Below are 20,014 nucleotides of genomic sequence, written 5' to 3'. Positions count from 1 at the left end.
AAGTAAACCTGACCTACCTCTGAAAATTACGCTAGTGTCAGTCAGGACTTGCTGGACTGAAGTCAGCTCAGTTCTGCTGATGGAAAACAGGCATGTGAGAAATGTCTCAGCCCCCAGTGCTGCCTAGTGCCAGGCAAGGAATAATTAAACCAAATTTGGCCCTAAGAATGCTCCCCATCTCCCAGCTGAGCTGAGCTCCAGCCTGACTTAGGACATTGTTTCCTACCCGCTTCCACAAGTGCTTTCTCCCCCCTGCACACCCCGCCACATCCTCTGTGTTTCAGGACAGAGGCATTTTCTGCTAGATCCACTTGGATATAAACAGCACAAAGGAAGCAATAAGGAAACTCCTCCCTATCCCTTGCTCTAACCACTTCAGACATGCTGCCAGCTTGCTGCAGGGTACAAATTATCACAAACCCGGGGAGCTTCCTTACCTGGAGAGGCTTCAGCTCTGGTGCATCAGCGACTGTCAGGGAGCAGATGCCCATTTCAATGCAACAGCTATGCTGCAAATTACAACTGCTCCAGAGTGCCTGTCCATGTGGTTGCTTTTGGTCTCCTCTTTACAAGTCAGGTAGGCTGGTTATGTATTAAATAGGGAGAAAGCGCGCGTGCGAGAGAGGGTGAACACACAGAGGAAATCAGGCAGTTTCCTGTTTGTTTATCATGAACAAAAGCTTGTTTGGCTGGTCTGAATGTTGCTAGTGGGCTGGCCCAGCTGCTGCGGGTGGTGCAGAGCTGAGCTCTTCCCCTTAGCATGAAAGGAAGGAGGAGTAAGGCAAAGTCCCCCAGGAAAACCAAACCAAACCTCTCTGGAGTTTTGCAGCCAAGGCAGCGTGGTGGGCAGGGAGATTTCACCTTGGCTTGTAGGGCTCTGGTGTGTGAAGGTGGCAACCAACTGCTGCTTTTTGGTCTCAAGTGGGAGATGTGTTCTGGCAGCAGAGAGGGCTGCAGTCCCCCTCATACAGGGCCCTTTAGTCACCCCAGCAGGTCTTACGTTGCCCATTTCCAGCAGACCTTTGCCCAAAACCTGGTCCTTGTAGTTTAGTTTTTGGGCTGTATTCAGAGAAATACAAGTAATGAGTCTGTGCTGCCATTAGTCTAATTGCTCTGGGGCCACAAAACTACAGGGCTTCAGATTAAAGAACTGCCAAGCTTTTACCAACACTGGGCCCTCCAGTATGAATTCATCATACTAATGTTCTGGACCCAAGGACTCAATGCTGTTTTCTAATGTCAAGCTAAAGCAACTTGCACCTCTGAAGTCATGCCTAGACATTTCTGTTGTTCCTGTCCACCCTGAATTAGTAATAAACTAGGAACGGCCTTTCGGCGAGCGGGAAAGGGAAAGGAGGAATGCTCAGAGGGCTGCAAGGAGACACGCTGCAAAGCCAAGCCATGCTGGGACCAGGGCTAGAAAGGGAGATGGGCATTTGCACCATCAAGTGTGCTGCCTTAGGCTAGAGGGGTTAAAACCTGGAGCTGGAGATGCTCAGCAGAGTGAAATGGGCATCAGAGGTTTACCAGGACAGCCTGGCACAGGGACTAAACCCTCATACCTGCCTGCCTGAGTGGTACTGCCCATCAGACAGCTCTTGTGCCAGCTTGTGCTTTTTCTTCCTCACCTGGAGACTGTGCTATTGTGTTTGCCCTTGTTCATGTCCACTCCTTGCATCCTCTGCCCAGGGCAGGGTGACCTCCCCGCTCACCTGTCCCCACGGGAGGCTGAGGGACGCTTTGGTCCCCGCTACCCTTCCCACGCAGAGAGCAGAATTGCTGCTGCCATCTGGTGGGAGAGCAGCCTGGCTGCCGGCCTCCACCGCTCCTCAGTTTGCATTCGTCTTTGCCTTCTGAAAAAGGTGACCTCTTCGCAAGCGTCCTTCCTGGCTAACGCGGTCTGTCATGGTTAGCAGCAAAGCTACAGCCCCCATCACTCACCTGCAAAACGCTCCTGGCCCCAAGACTTTGGTGCTAAATGTAACAGTTTGTTGGAAAACGGAAAGATCCAGGAGTACCTGGTGTGATGCTGGTGTGAGTCAGCTCTGGGGAGGGAGAGTCTGGCAGAAGGGCATTTAATTGTGACTGGCGAACACCCAGGCAGAGGACTGGGGAAGAGGCTTTCTCTTGAGTAAATTTTTGGCCCCTTTTAGCTGGGTTGCTTAAGGAAGTGAGTGCTTTCTCCAGCCCAGTAACACATCCAACCTTGCTGGGGGAGCACTGGCTTTATGCAATCATGCTGTCCTTCCTCTGGAGAAAACCAGTTTCAATGGGGGGATTAAAAGTTGTTGAATATACTAAATTCAAAGTGTTTTGTGCAAACAGGTGTCAAAAATGAAGAAAAATTGACCACAGAAAGTATTCCCCTCCCCAAAGCAAAAGTTTTAGCATGGCTGCAATCCCTAATAAGCAGCAGAAAGCCCACACAACAGAGAACTGGTGTAACTGCCCAATACAGGAAATTCTTCAGTCAGTCAGCCTTGTGCCCTGCATTTCAGACAGTGTGAATCCAGGCGTGACAGCCAGACCACAGGCCCGCTGGCTTTTCTGTTTGCAGAAACAAACCTGAAGTTTCTCCACCTCCCTTCAAGTGGCTTCATCTGGCTGCCTCCCCGTGATCACGGCTTACCTTGGGCTGAAGCGTCTTACCCAAAAGATGTGGCACATGGTGGTCATGGATTACTGTGTCACAGACAGTGGTTGCTCCTCCAGGCATGGTCACAAGACAGCCCCTCTCTTGCTCTTTCTAAAGATAAGGTGAAGGGGGAGATCTGCTGTTTCTGGAGCATCTCCAGCACCTTCGTACGAATGAGAGTTGCAAAGAGCAGGCAGCCCTTGCGATAGCTCTGCCCTGCAGCTGGGAGCCGGCCCCTCTTAGGCCAGCAGAGCAGCGGGTGACAGTCGCAGGATGCCAGGCTGATCGAGTGGTTTACGCAGGCTCTCTGGGAGGGCAGACCCGGACCTGCACAACAAAACTCCTCTCTCTGCCCTCAGTACAAAGCCACATGCCTTGACCCTCTCTCTCGTTTCTCCACCCCAGGTTGCACTCGCTTTCACGAGCAAGTTTTTGTTACTGGATTATTAAGAGCAACAAGGTTAGAAATGCCAAACAGAGAGGGTGGGGACACCTTGTTTGTTTGAGCAGCGAGGGCGGCCTGCCTTCATGTTACCCAAGCCCGAAGCTCTTTCTACTGCCCTGACAAGTAGAGCACCGGGAGCGAGTGCTCACACCCTGCTAACACCTCCTGAACGCTGCGAGGGAAGGGCCAGCGTCCCGGGAAGCGGAGTTCAGCCTTTGACTCTCTTCAGTCCAACCTTGGCCAGGAATGCCAGGCAAGCCAGTCCTTGACTACACAATCTCAACTTTTTGTTTTGTTTTTCTGTCAAGGAGTCTGCCAGCACCTGAGAAATTTGGCAGAGGATGCCAGGCAGTGCTCGCTCACTGCTGCGCAGCGCTCAGAGCAGCATCCATCCAGCAAGCAGAAGGCTGTTTCCTCACCCAGTATCCCTCTGCAGCCCACACAAAACCACGTCCTGATTTTAGGGTCACCGTTCCCATCTGGAGCCAGATAGCTCGGCGGTCCACATGGTCTACAAGGCTGAAGAGCAGCTATAAACACAATATAAACAAGGGGTTCAGCTAGCACACACCGAGACAGCTACAGGTTCAAGAGCAGCTTTGAAGTCTGATGAGTTCATGGCAGCTTTAGGCATTAAGTGAGGCAGAGCGAGGGTAAAGGAGCAGTTAACAGCCAGGGAACATTTGTAAAAAGAATTACACCCAAAAGCAAAGGAAATGGTGATTAATCAGACCCAGGGGCCACCGTTAGAGCCTCAGACACCTCCTCCAGAGAGGCTAACAGCAAAAGCAGCAGGAAACACTCCACACTCCACTGAAAATGCAGAACTGGAGGGAGAGGTAATGCAGAGCCACGGAAGCTGAGAAGGGATTTCAGACAAACTGTTTTGAGCCCAACACCTGGTGCATGAAACTAACGGAGAGAAACGCAGGAAACGCTAAGGGGGCTTTAAAAGGAGCCTTGGGAGAAAAGTGGAAGCTTCCTTAGAAGTGTCTGAAGCGGTAAACCAGAATAATGAAGAACAAGAGCACTGGAGGAGGAAGAGGTCTGGAAGTTATTTGGGAGTTATGGACCGACTGCTCAGCTGCTTAAAATATTTTGCAAGCTCAGGCACCTCATCACTGCAAGAACGTACCCTGCCCAGCAGAAAAAACAGGCAAGTCTTTCCCCATTTCGCCAGAGGCGAGGGCAACAACTCAAAGTGGCTGTACAATGATGAAATGAGCCCACTGTTCACAGCAGCTTTCCCTGAGGGCTCAACATCCTCAGGGCAGTGATGACACCCACCTACGACTGCGTTGCTTCAGGATAACAGACATGGTACGCCCTATTTGCAGGATGGGTGTAATGGTGTGCCAGGCTAGTACCATGCCTTCTGACAGCTGCTGACAGGATTGAAGTTCACTGTAGGCTGTATCTGGTACAATACACCCCCATTTTCTTTCCAACAGCACAGTATTGCATCAAAAGAGCACCCTGGAAAATATACGTACATGCAGTAAACAACAGCCTGAACTGTGCATGGAAAGCAGTTAAAAGCCCTCGCAATAATCTCAAGTGCTCTCAGCCTTACCTTGTTGCAGGAATTTAGCCTAAGAATCATGTTTCAAGCTTTAAGTTGTCAGGAGCAAGACCTATTTGCCTGTGCTAAGTGACTTTTATCCAAATAATCTAGCACAAGCATGAGGTGTCTTGCTCCACTGACCCAACCTTCATTCTTCTGAGATATCAAAAAAAAAAACCACCCCAAAAAAACAACCCACACTACTACACTTGGGACTGTGACATTTATTGAAGGCTGGTTATACAATCTCAAACCCATCACATCCTCCTCACAATTCAGGTTCCCTAAATAAAAAAAGAGCATTGATGTAACAGAGAATTCTGCCCACCTCTGACTGCCTGAGCCACGGAGCACCAAGTCATCCCCTCTTTGTCCCGCGTGCCGTTTGCGATAGGCCAACTGCCACTTTTACTGACCTTGGTGAAAGAACCAACGCTGCACAACAGGGCAAGCGGTAGCAAACAGATCAGAGTGTGGTGGCGGGGGGAGAAGTGGAGATGTCCCATTGCCGGCACGTACATGAGAAGTATTTCCTGCAGAGGAAGTATCTTCTCCTCCATGCCTGATATCTATCTACTGCATAAAGTGAATCTCTGCTATTCTCACCCCCAGCCACAATCCACTCAACCTGTGCCTCCAGCTATCAGTGCTATGGTTCACACAGGCACAGCAGAGCCACTGTCCTAACAGCTGAGACGTCCTCTTACTCTCAGCTGACACCTGAAAAAAGACTGGCTTGACTGAAGAGCGAGCCCCGCGCGTCCCTGTTCCATAGTCCAGGACCTGCAAGTCTGTAACGACCCTGGCTCAGCCAGCCTAAAGGCACTGAAGCATCGCTGTGAAACCTGATTGATACAGCACTCGCGTGGTCAGGGAGTCACCTGGGCTACTTGTTCGTCCCAGGAGCGAACAAATGAAAACTCTGCTCCTGTTGCTCAAACTGCCTGGAAAGGGGCAATTCTCAAACCTAGCTTAATGGTCAGCGGAGCCACTGCTCTGACCGTACATGGGAGGAATGCAGGTTTGTTGTCAAGAGCGTTTGGTTTTATTTGATTAAGAATTCAAAATGGGTTGAATTTTAATTTCCTCTGCTTTTACCAATGAGGAAATTGCGAAGATTCTTTTGGAAAGGGCTGATCTGGTAGGTAGAGGTGACCAGGCTAGCTATGGCTGCAGAGCCAGGATCACTGTGGCAGCTGGAGGAGCACAGACTGTCCAGAGGGCAGATAGGTGATGTTGCGGGACCGTGAGAGCTGGTACGCGATGTCTTCAGCTGCCTCCAGCTTGCGCAGCTCAATCAAGCCATCGCCTGCAGTGGCCAGCGAGTTGGCAATCAGCTCGGCTGCTTTTGAGTCTCCCTCAGCAGAGATGACAGCTGCTTTCTTCTGCTGCTCAGCCTGAAAGTAACAGATGAGAAGGGAATAACCAACAGAGAAAACAAGAGCAAAAGAGAAGGAAGATGCTATTGTCATGTTTAAAATATAAATTCCCACCTCACCACCCTACTGTTCTTTTCCCCAGTAGGAGAGCTAAGATAGAAGGTGATTTTATTTTAAAGCTGTATTCTGTTAGACTGTTTTTCTGCCTGCTGTGGAAAAAAGGTTGAAAAATCATCTTGAAATTGCTTTATCAGTCTTAACCTCATGAAACATTAACCCACCTAAGGGCAATCCTGGTGGAAAATTGTCTATGAAAGATTCGACAACTTCAGTGGAGTTAAAACCAGGTCAGATAAATACTTGTACTGTTTAATCATCCTGACTGATTACACGCATCTTACTGCATCCACTGGATTAACTCTGGGTGTAGTTACAAGTTCTTGCAATCTCAACAGGTGTGTGTTCTCAGCTGTACCAGGGTACTTTAACACGAAATTGTTTCTATGGATGCTCACCAAGATCCTGGGTTGATCTGAGATTATGTGGTCTTGCATGCAGGCAGGCAGTAAGGCTCCTAGGACACAGGCCCCCGTGCCCATGATATCAAACACCACGGAAACCTTTGGCCACCCTCTCAAAATTCACAAACAGCAGGATCACTTGGGCTGCAAATCTCAACCCTGAACCCCATTTGTAACTTGCACTTCCTCCCCCTCCTCCATGCAGACATTTCTGTTCAGCACTCCAGTAAGACCGTGACATGGTAGTAAAAGAAAAAAAAGACCCCCAAACCCAATAAAACCAACCTTAGGCTTTATCTGTCCAGCAATCATGTGCCAGAGCTGAGAACTCTATCAGCGTTATGACCCTAAGTGACTTCGTCATTCAACCTGCTGGGTCTCCTGACAGGCGAGTGAAGTGATCATTGCAAGCTAGAGTGGGAAGGAGATACCAGGAACCGTTTCAAAGTTTCTCAGAAGGACAAGGTACCTTTTCCACAATGAATCTGGCTCTCTCTGCTTCTTGCTGGGCCACTTGCTTCATTTCCACCGCCTCCGTGAACTCCTTGCCAAAGGTCAGATGGGTCTGCAGGGCACAAAGCAAGCAAAGTCCACAACGCTGACAGTTTACAGCAGCGCTGCTGTGACCCACGCAGCTCCCAGGGGGGAGGCAGCCTGCCTGTATCAGTGAAACTGGAACAGAGATGGAAAGCCAGTATCCCTAAAAGAACAGAAACTGGGACAAGCGGGCCTCCCCATCCAATTCTGAACTCTCAAGGGAGACACCACAAGCGCAGCTCCAGTCCAGCAGACCAGTAACACCAGTACCTTCAGAGACACACCACGCTCCCCTGCCACCACCGCTTGCTCGAGCACCCGGCCGAGGGAGCCCGCTCGCTCAGCGCTCCCCTCCCAAGGCAGGGAAGCCCGCTGTCTGCCGAGCCATCCTACACCTTTCATGCTCCATTATGCACTGGTGTGCTCAGCCCGGGCTGTTTGGACAGCTGCAGGCTTCTGGGATGGGACAGGGGAAAGGTAAATTTCCTTCAGCAGTGCGCTCGGGAGAAAGCACCAGAAACAAAGAGTCAAAACTCACATGTTGCAGAAACAAAGTTACCTTCCTGCAAAGACTTCCTATATGTCCCTTTCCTCTGAGCAGGCTTTTGAGGGAAGTCCCTGGAGAGGGACAGCTGCCGTACAAGCCAGATTACAACACATTTAATTTACAAAGCTTATAGGGAGATAGGAGGGGGAGGAGGGGAGAGCTCCCTCCTTGAACAGTCTTAGAAGACGACACACCCAGGCGAAAACCTAATACTTTGTAGAAAAAGGATGCTATCAAAAGTGGATATTTTCACTACCTCCTCACGCCTAGCACTTTCTCCCTGTGTCTCAGGGTGCTTGTGGAACAGCTGCCTTCTCTAAAGCAATGTGCAGCCTGATCCATCACCCACAGAAGCATTTGCTCTTCATTTCAACTACAAAAGCCTTGCAACAGTGATGTCTGTCGATAAGCCAGCGCAGCGGCGCCTTCAAGGGCTTGCTCAAGGTCACAGAAGGCCAGCGACAAAACCAGAGGTACTGACTGGAGCGGTAACCGCTACATACCATGCAACTGCAGACAGACAAACATAGTCCACGCGTCCAAACTTCCAGCCCACCCTTCTCTGGCCATCCACTGAGTCTCTTCTCCACTGCTCTTATTTGGGCACACTCCAAAGAGAAAAACCGAAAAGGGAGAACTCTTACCAAGGACACATCATCCAGAATGAGCCCGAAGGTTGCTGCTCTCTCCGTGAGGTCTTCACTCACTTGCCTCGAGACCAGCTCTCTCTGAGTGATCAATTCTCCAGCATCAAAGCGAGCCTGAAATCAGGATGGACAACAGTGAGAAGCAAGCTCCCAGAAGTGAGAGATTCTCCATGCCCTGCCTGTCTTTGCACCCATGAGCCCCAGACTTAATCCAATTCTTCTCCCAAAGCTAGCAAACACTGAGCTGCCCAGGCATTTGAAGTAAGAGAAAGACTGAATGACTGGGAATTTAAGTGTAAGCTGGAGGGGAGGTTGTCCAGTTGAGCACTTAACATAAAAGCACACAAGCTGGACTAAAGTTGGTTAGTAATTATTTAGCAGTCCCCTGGGGATGCTTCCAAAACCAGAGGTCTTCAGTAAGCTGAAACCTAAGATTACATGAGAAGTGAAAATCCCAGTCTCCTGCCTGAGACTCCCAGCCTGAAGAGCAGAGCTAACAGCTGAGAGCAGGTAACAAAGAAACCTCTTTCCATCCAGGGATCATCCAACGTGAATCAAGTCAGGCCAAGCAGTCAGAACAACCGAGAAACAAACAATTAGCACAGCTACAATTAGCTTTTCTGGATGGCTCATGAGAGCCTGGGGGGTGGAAAGAGCAGCCTTGTTCTGGACAAATTCCACACTCCAGCTGGTCTCTCACTGCTAAAAAGGAAAAAAAAAAAGATGACCAGCGGAGCCCAGCGGCTCTCACGCTGTCCTTACCACAACAGACTTGAGGATTTCGGTTGTGATTGAGGGCAGGACACGCTCATCGTAGTCCTCTCCAATACTGGTGAAAATCCGCGGTAACTGGGCAGTCACTGGTCTAAACAGGATACGCAATGTGATGTTCACGTTCTGTAGATCTGTAGAGAGTCATGAATTTAGTGGCAAACCACAGGGACAGCAGACATCCTGAAGCTGTCCTCTCTGGGGCAACTAAATGAGAAATAATAGACATTCAGACTTCTTTTTGCCAGCAGAGAAGAGTTATTTTTACTACCCCTTTCACCTTGGGATCCAAATTCTCCTTACAGAGAAGATTTAAGCTTCAGTTTGTTTGCTATGCAGGGAATTAGTTGCCCTACTGTAAAGACAGAGACGTTATATTTAAAGGGATGACTTACAGGACTGAAGGAAGGGTCCTTTAATGTGTTCTATAACTAAAAAGACAGATCAAAGCATTCCAGACTCTGTGCCAAACTGGACTCGGGACATGTGGGATCTCCACGTCCAGAAGAAAAAAAAAAAAAGATTCAGCAGAGCATCTGGTTCTCTTACGGTTGCCGGGTCCGAACACTCACCTTTGCTGCCAGTGATCACGGGAATGTTACGGGGGCGAGAGCGGCAGTCGAAAATGATGGGTTTCTGTACCCAGGGGATGAGGAAGTGGGTACCTTCTCCTACCACTGTGTCCTGGACCCCGCGGAATCGGTCAAAGATGACAGCTCTGTGGCCCGCATCAACTAGAGAAGAAAACAGCACGTCAAGCGCGGATTCGCTATTGCCATCCATTGTACCTGCACACCACCAAAACCTTCTCCATGGAAGGGGTCTGTCGGGGCTAGTTAGAGCCTTTTGCTACAGGAGACCGGTGAAATTAATTAGATTGTTGGGAGCAACAAGGCGAAAGAGAAGACGCAGCCGTGACTCCTGGCCCCCAGTCTGCTCACAAGGGCAGCAGGTACCTGACAGCTTTCTAGAGAAAGGACCTTGCGCTCCTCTTGCATGTGCAATGCACAATGTATAAAACAGCCCAGCGAGGCTCCTATTTTCCCCCCATGCCATAAGCAATAAAAGCACAGAGCAGCCAAGATACTAACAAAAAAAAAAAAAAAAGATATAAAGTGGAAGCGCTCAGCTTCTCCCACTCACCATTGTAAAGAGCAGAATTGACAACTCCACCTGCGACAGCCAACCCCAGGCCAAGCTTCCCAAGGCTTTCAAACACCTTCGCAGCCATTTCACACGTCCCGTTCCAGCCCCTTTAAAAACTCCCTCCTGCAAAAACCCACGAGCGGGTTAAAACCACATTAAACAAGAAGGCCAGGGGGTCCTGGCCCACGGAGCCGAGGATTAACCCCCCTCCAAAAAACCCAACCTGCAGTGCCGCCATGCCCCCCAGCGACTCCTTCTCTCCCCTCCACAGCCCCTCAGCCCCGCGGGCCTCCTCCACCCGCACACCTCACGCATCTCCTCCCTGGGCTCGGGGCCTGAGGCCTCGCAGCACCCCGCGTGTGTGGACACCCCTACCCCGGCACCCCGCCGCAGGCCCAGGCCGCCTGCCCCGATACCGCCCCCGGATCACAGCTCACCCCATCCCCTCTGTACTACCCCGGCTGCTCCCTCCAGGCCCTCCGTACCCCGAACCCAGCCGCCTCCCGCACCCCGGATCTCCCCCGCCAGGCCTCCCTCTCCCCGCTCCCTCCTAGGCCTCTCGCCCCAGGACAGGCGCCCTATGAGCCAAGGCCCTGCTTGCTCGCTCGCTCCCGCCCGCAGGCCGCGCCCTGGCCCTGGCCCTGGCCCCGGCCCCGGCCCCGGCCCCGGCCCCGGCCCCGGCACCTACCGCGCCCTCCCGCCCCTCTCCCTTCCCGCAGCGCCCCTGACCTCCACATGAATCCGCGGCCACCCGCCCCAGCGCGCCTGCGCGCCGCGCCAAGACGCCCACACCTCATTGGCCCGCGCTTCTCCGCTGCATTCTGGGACTTGTAGTTCTACGTAGAACTACAAGTTTTTAAGCCGCTGCCGGACGGCTTACAACTCCCGGCGAGCCCCGCGGCGGCCCGCTCGCTCAGCAAAGCCGCTTTCCATTGGCTGCAGCTTCCCGCTGCCCGCAGGGCCTCTTGGGAGCTGTAGTCCTGGCGGAGGGAAGCCACGTGGGGGCTGCACCGGGGCGCCCTGGGCCGGGGGCGGTGCAGAGGCTTGCGGGGGCCCAGAGCTGCTGCCCGAGCACCCAGGGAGGGTGGGCCAGCGTGTGCCCACTCCTCGCTTGTCACGGGAGAACACGGGCCTGGAGCTGGCCTTTCCCAGTACTGCAGAGGGGCAGCGGGTCCTGGCGGGGGGGGAAGGCGTGGGGACGGTGGTGGATAAATGGAAGCGGTGTCAGTGCCAAGGAGGGACCCCAGATGTCGGGCCGCATCCCCCGCCTGCCTGCGACACTGCCCCCGGACCAGGCAGACACCCGCGATGCGCTTTGTCCCCTTTGGCGTGAGAAAGCAGACAGCCCCCAGGGCAGCCCCAGCGCAGCCCTCGTCCCGCTGCGGACAAAGGCCCCTTATTTCCTCGCCGTGAGCCTCCCCTTTGGCCCAGCAACCCCAGGAGCGGGAGGGCCGATGCCGCTAGAGGGAAGCAGCACTCTCCCATCGGCTCCTGGAATCCTGATTAAAAGGGAAAAAAAGAGAGGGGAAGAAAAAAAAATAAATAAACCCTCTGCCCGGGGAGACCCCAGAGGAGCCGCCTTCCCCCGAGGCAGCCCCGTCCTGTCCCCACCGTGGCACCCTTCCTGGTGGGTTTTCCCTCTGATGTGACACCGCTGCGCACAGGGGACTTCGTTAACCCCCAGGCCACGTACTCCCCGACAGCATCTCAGGATGAAAACGGTGCTGAACCCCCTCCTTTAGGGCCCAGCAGATCCCAGGAGGAATCGGGGACCATCGTGTCCCCTCTGCAAGCTCAGAAGGTCCCCTTCCCCCCTGCACTGCTCCAGGTGGGGAAACTGAGGCACAGAGCTCCTCAGCAACCTGACGATGGAGGCTCCTGTGCCACAGCCTCCTGGCTGCCTGCGCTGCCCTTTGAGTGGGGTGATGGATGGGGGCCCTAAAAGTGAGGGCAGGTCCCAGCTGATGTCCCCGATCCCCAGCTCTCACCTCCGTGCACCTCCAACCCCATGTGTGCAGCCTGGGGTGGCCACGCTGGAGCAGCTCCTGCCTGGGAAGATCACCCCCTCCCGGGTCCCCTGTGGCATCCTGGGGTCCCCTGGGTCCCCGGCACAGCTGTGCAGACAGATGTGCTGTGGAAGCCCTGTCCTGTGTCTGGCAAAGCTCCTTCCGAGGCCACAAAAGCTCTTTTGTGCCTCGGCAGCGCTGGGAAGCGGATGCCGAAGAGGACCAGGACAAGGTGAAGGTGTTCAGCGGCGGCTGGATCTGCCAAGGAAACCCCCCTGAAGCCCAGCTGAAATGGGGGTGCCCCAGGGAGCCACGGCCAAGCCCTAAAAGCTGCCCTGAGCAGGACCTGGCCCTCCTTGCGATCATTGTTCCCAAAACCCCGAGTCACCGCAAACTGATTTGGGGGCCAGATCCAGGCAACCCCCAACTGCAGCAAGCGGGAAGCGTAAAGCTGAATTTTGGGGGGTCCCATGCCTGCCCTCGGCCACGTGCCTCCCTCCAACGGATAAATCCCGGGAGCATCCGCCTCCAGCCCAGCCGGCAGGATCAGCCCCCACAGCCCAACGTCGTCCCCGTGCATCCCCAACCAGCCGCTGGGCTTTCCCCCAAGGATGACTTTGCCCCGGGAGGCTTCTATCTACTTGCATCTAATCCAATAACAACATCCTAATTGGTGACAAAGCCACGGCTATAAACACCGAGAGATTTATTCCCTTTTGACGTGAGATTCACGCAGCGCACAATTCAATCATTAAACTTGGGATTTATGGAGCCGGGGGCCGGGGCTTTGCACCCCCCTGCCCGGCATCGCCCTGCACTTTGCATTTCATAGCAGCCGTCGTGGGCGCGTTCCCTGCTGGGTTTGTGCAGCCCCCTTCCCTTTTCCTCGCCACGTAAAATGAGTGTTTCCCATTCATGCAAGAAAAGGAAAAAGGCTCGTGGCAATGGGGATTTTTGGTCCAGGGCCCGGGTTTTGGGGTGGGAGCCCCGGGAGCCGCCGAGTCGGAGCCGGTGACAGCCGCACGGCAAAACCGGAGGAAAATGGGTCCTTTGTGCAGGGAATATCTGGCGGGTGATTCAGACAGGGCTGACGCCGGCGATACGGGCTGACACGCTGCTTGGCGGCGTGTGGGGACCCGATGTGTCTCCCCACCGCCTGCTGACACCGTCCCCGGTTTCGTGGGCTGGGGGACACGGCACAAACCCTCGGTGGCTGGTGACTTGCCGGGTTCGGGATGGAGGCGAGGGGCTGAGCAGCCCCGAAGCAGCCAGGAGCATCCTGTGCCCCAGGGAACGAGGCGAAGGCGGGCATGGAGGTGCACCCCGAAACAGTGCCGGGCTAAGACCCCGCTGTTGGGTGATGGCAGCGAGCTGCACCCCTCACTTGAGTCTTTTAATGAGGCTGCTGCCGTCCACCGCATTTTGGGGGGACATTCCTCCACGAGGCAAAGAAACGGCGGCTTCAAGAAGCGGCTCATTGTCCTTGGGCGGCGCGGCCAGGGCCAGGCAGCCTGGCCCAGCTCCGGCCACCGTGGCATGGGAACAAAAAGCCTCCTCTTCTCCAGCCCTCAGCAACTGGGCGTCCCCGACCAGTGCTGCCCCTGAAAAATTTATGGCATGAAGTTTGCAAACTGCGGAGAATCCGAGCGCTCGGCGGCCGGTGACCCCAGGGACGCGGGGCCGTGAAGGCAGGCGTCGATCCGCAGGGATGCAGTGGCAGAGCCACCCGAGCGGAGAATGGCTTTTCGCAGAAATGAGGTTTTCCAACCCAAACCATGGGTTTGGTTTGCACACAGCAGGACGGGGCTGATGCTGCTGCCCTGTTCCCACCCGCCCGGCCCTGCGTGGGGGTCCCAGCCCGAGCCCCGGCGGCTCCAGCCCCGCGCCCGGCACGTAACCCAGTTAGTCTCAATAAGCGTTTAAATTAAATTAGTTAAACTACATTAAACCCCTGCGAGGACACGGTTCAGAGTGGAAACGGCCTTAATGTGATTTCAGCTGACTTCCCTGCCACGATTTGCAAGTCAGAGAAATCGAATTAAGGCTGTTTTCGTTCTGAACTCTGTCCACACAGGCCCGTAATGCAGTTTAATTAATCTGCTTTAAAATTGAGCCTGTCTTTCATTCAGACAACTTCACCTGACTCACTCCAGAGAAGCAAAAACCCCCCGGGCAGGCGGCAGGGCCGGGCTGGGACCGCTGGGCAAGCATGAGGCTCAGCCATAGGTTTGGGGATGGAAAGTCCTGGACGGTTTAGAGAAAACCAAGATTATCCCTAATCCCATCAGGGAATAATCCGGGGTCGAGCTCCGTGCAGCAGCGAGCTGCAACCGCACGCTCTGGGCTCCCCAACGCCCGGTGAGCCAGAGCCGGAGCATCCCGGCTCTCTGCTACTGGGGATCCCAGCAGCGCTGTGGGCGCCGGGGCCAGGGTTTCTCATCTCTCCTCGATGGTTATCGCCGCTTAACAAAGTTTCCTCCTCGGTGGAAGCGAGCAGCCAGCTGAAACCGGCTGCATTAAGCCCCGCGCTGCTCCCGGGAAGGCTGTAATGGCTGGTAATTGCCAGCTAGCAGCCCCGAGGAGGCTGGGGCTGGGCCAGGGAAGACCTCTGTTCCCCCCCAAAACCCACAGCCCCTTTATCTTCCCCGCATCCTCCAGCTGCTCCCCATCCCCTTCCTCTGGCTTGCACCAAATTTGCAAAATAAATGGGCTGCTCTGGTTTCTGGCACTAAAACACGACCCCGGGGGAGATCTGGGGCTCCCCCGGAGTGCGGGGGTACCTCGTGTGCTGTGAGGGGGGGGGGTCTCTCCCATCCTCCTTTTGCTCCCAGCTCCCGTTTTCTCTGCAAAGGTAAAATGGCACTTCCATAAAGGAGCTCCAATTAAAAGGGAGTTAATGACTTAATGAATCATAACAAAATCTGCTTGCATTAGCACATGAACTGCTGACCCTCTCTCGTTGTGGCTACCAGCTTTTTAATTGCATACCTTTTTATTTCCTTCCCAGCAAATTGGCTGCTTGTTAAGTGTGTTGGGGGGGAGCGAGCGGGGCTCTGGAGGGCAGGGGGCAGGTAAAGCCCAGCCTGGAGGGGGTGAGCCCCCCCCGCACCCCGTCCTGCACCAGCACTGACCTGAAGCCTGAGCCCCAGCACACCAAGAAGCCGTGCTCTTGGCCCCTGCTCCTTTCCCCTGATGATGAGGATTTGCAGTGTTGCAGAAAATTAAGACTTAAATTAAATTAAGGCTTAAATGAAATTAAGATTTTTGGGGTGCTAGGAGCTGTACACACTCCCAAATGAGGTTTGCATGCTGCTGCAGGATCCTATCACCCCCCACCCACCTTATAGCCCCCCAGAGCAGCCAGGAGGGCTAACAGGGCTGGACTCTCCTCCTCATTAACTCATTAACTGCTCATTAATTCCCTGTTACACGATGGGGAGCAGCTCCAGGATGGGCTTTTCACTCTCCACAGCCTGGCTGTGCCCACCCAGGGACCCACACGGCTGCTTCTATCCTGAGCCGCAAGAGCATCCTCTAACGAGCACCTTCTCACACACCCCACCGGCTTTGGGGGGGAGAAAGGGGGGGTCCCACAGACACCAGAATAACACCCAGCCCACCCTCGGCTTTGACATTTCCCCCCCCTCCCCTTTCTGGCATGGTCATCACTTCCCTCGCTCATGCGCGGCTTCCCCAACGCCAACCCGCTGCACCCACCCAAAGGCAGCACCGGCCGTGGGTGCTCCACGGGGGTGGCTGAGCCCACGCGCGCGGGGCTGGGCGATCGATGGCTCCACGCTGCCGTTGACATCGGCTTTATGGCAGGCTGCGCCCAGCCCCGCTCCCCTCCACCCAGGGGCTCTGAAAGCATTTTCATCTGAGCTGCTGCGTTACAGCAGGCGCTGGAAGGAGCCGGCCCTGCGCTGGCGTGGCGGCACAGGAGGGCGAAGCCGTGGCACGGCTCTGAGATGGGGGGGTTCACCCCGGGCTGGTGGAGGCTGGGGGCCTGGGAAGCCCGGGGACCCCCGTGAGGCCGGTGGGAGCTGCTTTGTTGGGGGGACGTGGCATTTCTGTGCCGCTGCCTGGGTCTGCTGGAAGGGCAGGAACAGTCCCTAGCTCCTTTGCAGAAAAAAAAAAGAGCCAAATTGACAGTTTTGGGGGTGGCGTGGCCAGGATTCAGTGGGGGTCTCCGCTGCTGGGGTGCCCACAGGGAGGAAAAACCCTCCTGGAGGTTTTTGCATGGCTCGGAGCAAGGTGGGCATCGGGCCTGGGGGGATGCAGTTGCTGCATCCCAGTGATCCCCGACCGAGACCGCCATGTCCTGCCAGCCCCATCGTTGTCCCCGACACGGGGGTCCCCAGCCCTGAGCCGAAATCCTCCCAGGGGGATGGGCTGGGTTCAGTGCATGTCGCATCCCGTGCAGGGACAAATCCTGCCCTCTCCCGCTGCAGCCCATCCGCCCCTGGGACAATAGCACTTCAGTCTCGCCTCGCCGCCAGCAGCTGCCCGCACGGCCGTGCCCCACGGCCCCGCGCCCCTTCCGCCCCCCGGGGGGGGGGGGGGGGCTGCGATGTCCCCCCATCCCTCTGGGAACAGCCAGGCTGAGCATCCCGGACCTGCTGGCCAAGCGGCTGTTTCCAGGGGAACTACGAGGGGGTCAGGGAGAGGTCTGGGATGTTTTAGTCTTCCTGTAATGTCCTTAATTGCTCATTTATTTAGTGCAATTAGTCCCAGGTGCTTGCTCTTGTCTGCGTGACCCCGGCGGATGCCTCTCCAGCCTGGCCCGGCTATTCCGAGCTGCCAGATCGATCAGCTCCCGGCGAAGGTTGCCGAGTCCCCTCTCACCGCTGAGCCAGGCTGTGGCGATGTGTGTGCATGTTCACGTCCCTCACCCGTGACCTTGTCCTTGGCACGGTCCCCTCATCCCTGCCAAGGTAATCTCATCCCCAGCGTCCCCCTATGCTCGTGCAGGAGGGATGGGGTGGGGGGGATGCTGCGCTGCAGCCCCCCCCAGTATGTGCACCCAGTGAGTGCAGCCCCCCAGAGAAGCGGTACCAGCCAGAGCATCCTCACCCCAGCCAAAGCCGTGCTGAGCACCCAGGGATAGGCCATGCTGAGCCAGCAGCCGGATGGGCAATGCTGGGTGCAGGAGCCATCCCTGGAGCAGCTCCCTGGAAAAAAAGCCTCCCCCTGCTTTCTGCTGTCTCAGAGGAGCCGGGAACGCTGCCGGAGCTGGCGGCTGCTGGGGGGGAAACAATCCGGCGCTTTGTGGAAGCTGCCGTGAAAAGAAACCACCCTGAAACGCCGGCGAGGTCAGGCAGCCCGGGGCTGCCTTTTGTCCCGCAGGCAGAGCGCTTGCGGGGGGGGGGGACACAAACCGCAGGGCCCCTTCGCTGTGAGTCAGGGCAGGAATCACCAGTGCTGGCAGCGAGAGCCGAGCGGGGGGCTTGCAGGCATTTGGGGGGGGGGGGGTTCGCAGGCATCGGGGGGTTACCCAGCCCCTGCTCTTTGCCCGCCAGCACAACCTCTCCCACCGCTGGCTTTAGCAGCCCGGCTGGGCAGCCCGCGGGGGGTTTGGCAGCCGCCCCCCCCGGCTGAGCACCCCGTCGCCTCCAGCCCTTCCCTTTAACTCCTCCAGCTTCTAAAAGGCCGGGGGCTTTCTCTGCCAAATGCATCTCCATCACTCCCCAGGTATTACTTCCCCCATGGCTCTCTCCCAACGTTTTCATTCCCTGGCACCGTTAACAACCGGGAGCTCTCCGAGATTAAACCTTTTTGCTGCCTATTTCTCCATACACCCAAATTTCAATGCACTTTAATTGTCTGCCAATTGATTCCCTAAATTCCCCGCTGACACACATAATGTTTAATTCGTGGATACTGGGAAAGAGGCAGCTCAGGGGCCGTATGAATCCATCCTTAACTCAGCTGCGCTCAGCCAGATCACAGAGCATCAGCGAAAAGATGCTGAGAAAGCCAGTTCTTTGTGGGCTGGGCGCTGGGGGCTGACTGGGGCGGAGAGGGGGGTCCACTGGGGCAGCCCCCGGGGTTCAGCCCCACAGCCAGGCTCCCAGACCCTGCAGCAAAGTTCATGTCGACCGAAAGCTGCTATTGAGACATCCCCAAAGCCGGGAGGGCAAAGGCATGGCCCGATTCTGCCCTGTGGGGAATGTGCTGAGCTCAGATAGACCTGGGGGGCTCCGGGGAAGGCATCCCCCCGCCTCCGGTTCCCACCTCCCCCTGATGCTCTTGTCTACAGGATAACTCCTTGCTGTCCCCGGCTCTGGCCGTGCATGGTGAGGCCAAATCCTGCCCTGTCCCCCGCTTTGCTTTGCAATGGGCAGAGCTGCGAAGCTGCCCCAGGCGAGGCGGGGGGTGCCCCCAGCCCCCCCGGCATCCCTGCCCCACGCGATCTGGGGAAGCCTCGGCAGCAGCAAGCAGAAATAATGAGTCCGACCACGAAACGGAGATGAAAAAACACTTCAGCTAATGGCTGCCCATGGAGGAGGCTTTGAAGTTTATTGGAGCCAGACCTTCGGGGGCTGCGTGGGTCCCGGGGAGGGAGCGGGGGGGCTCAGCCCTGGGGAAAGCCTGCATTCATCCGCTTCTCCGGAGACACCGGCTGGACATCACGTCCCCGCCGGGGTCAGCCCTCACCACCACGGCACAGGGAAGTCGTGACAGTGGGGACACGCTGGGGACCCAGCCACGTCCTGGAGGAGACCTTCCCCATCCGAGGGGTGACACATGGCCCCCCACTGCTGCATCACTGCCAAGGAGGGGTCCCTGCAGCACGGGGACAGGGTGGGTGCTCCAGGTGGGGAGGGGACCCCAGCTTGCGGCACTGCTGTGCAACCTCCAGCCGAGGCATTTTGGGGGGCAGCTCCCCCAGACCCCTGCCAGGGGAGGGTGCGGGAGCGGGTCACACTTGATGACAGACAAAACTGCTCAGCCATGAAGGAGAGCAGGAGCCGGGATCGCTGGTCCCAGCTGGGGTTTAGTGCTGGGCTCTGCTCCGGCTCTGCATTACGGATGGAGCTCAGTTTTCAAACTGCTGCTAATGGAGCACTGGAGCAGGCTGGTGGCAGAGCTAACCAGAGGGGTTGGGGACAGCTCGGGGGACGTGCAGCCCTCACCTTGCCAAGCCAAATCCATGGCACCAGGGAGCTGCTCCCAGCCCCAGCCGTTGCTTTGCAGGGGAGGGAGCAAAAGAGAAAGTCTCTTTTTACTGCTGGGATGAAGGATGAGTGGTCCATGAAGGTGCTGCAGCACGGGGGGGAGCAGAAACCCCCGTCCCAAGGAGCTTGCACGAGGCTGGGACACGGACGCAGCCCCCCTGCTCCCAGCCACCAGCTCTTCCCCACCTCCCCTGCAGTGAAGGGGAAATCCTTAAATCATTTAATTCAATTAAGCCTTGTGGTCGCTGCCAGTTAAATAGACGGATCGCAAGGACCTCTGCTCTCCCCTCTCCCAAAGCTGATCCTTCATTAAAGCATTTCCCTGGGTCTGGCAGGAGGGAGACTGAGGCTGCAGGAGAGGGGCTGGGGGGATGTGAAACGCCCAGAAAAGTGGGTCATGGAGGGCCAGATCCTGCCAGGAGAGTCAGCTTTAGGGGGTTATTAGTGTCCCAGCATCACCCAGGACCTGTAGCACGATGGACCTGACCCAGGCGCAAGCAGCCCCCGGGGGGGACCTTCCCCCCCATCTCTAACCCCCCTCGCTCTTCCCCAGCCCATCGCTGGCAGGGACGTGGCTCGGGAGCAGCAGGGTTTTATGAACGCTACTGGGTCCGGGACCTCCACCCTCCACGTGTGGG

At 55.9% G+C, this 20,014-nt stretch overlaps 1 protein-coding gene across 2 annotated transcripts; it reads right to left on the bottom strand.

Annotated features, from left to right (window-relative positions):
- Nucleotides 1-4,848: 4,848 nt before the first annotated feature.
- Nucleotides 4,849-10,314, bottom strand: PHB1 (prohibitin 1). Of its 2 annotated transcripts, XM_050911850.1 has the most exons (6): nucleotides 10,190-10,314; nucleotides 9,619-9,780; nucleotides 9,038-9,180; nucleotides 8,273-8,389; nucleotides 7,014-7,109; nucleotides 4,849-6,041 (listed from the first exon to the last, which is right to left on the bottom strand). In XM_050911850.1, exons 1-6 carry the CDS (start codon nucleotides 10,275-10,277, stop codon nucleotides 5,829-5,831), a joined length of 819 nt encoding a protein of 272 aa, XP_050767807.1. In that variant the 5' UTR covers nucleotides 10,278-10,314; the 3' UTR covers nucleotides 4,849-5,828. The 2 variants fall into 2 exon arrangements, with proteins under 2 accessions (XP_050767807.1, XP_050767808.1); XM_050911851.1 differs by lacking the exon at nucleotides 7,014-7,109 and having other exon boundaries at nucleotides 4,849-5,879; nucleotides 8,366-8,389.
- Nucleotides 10,315-20,014: the final 9,700 nt, after the last annotated feature.

The sequence above is a fragment of the Gymnogyps californianus genome, chromosome 28 (assembly GCF_018139145.2).
Source record: "Gymnogyps californianus isolate 813 chromosome 28, ASM1813914v2, whole genome shotgun sequence".
In the NCBI taxonomy this organism is placed as follows: Eukaryota; Metazoa; Chordata; class Aves; order Accipitriformes; family Cathartidae; genus Gymnogyps; species Gymnogyps californianus.
Note: the sequence above shows the minus strand (reverse complement) of the source record. Positions and strands in the feature narration are given on the sequence as shown.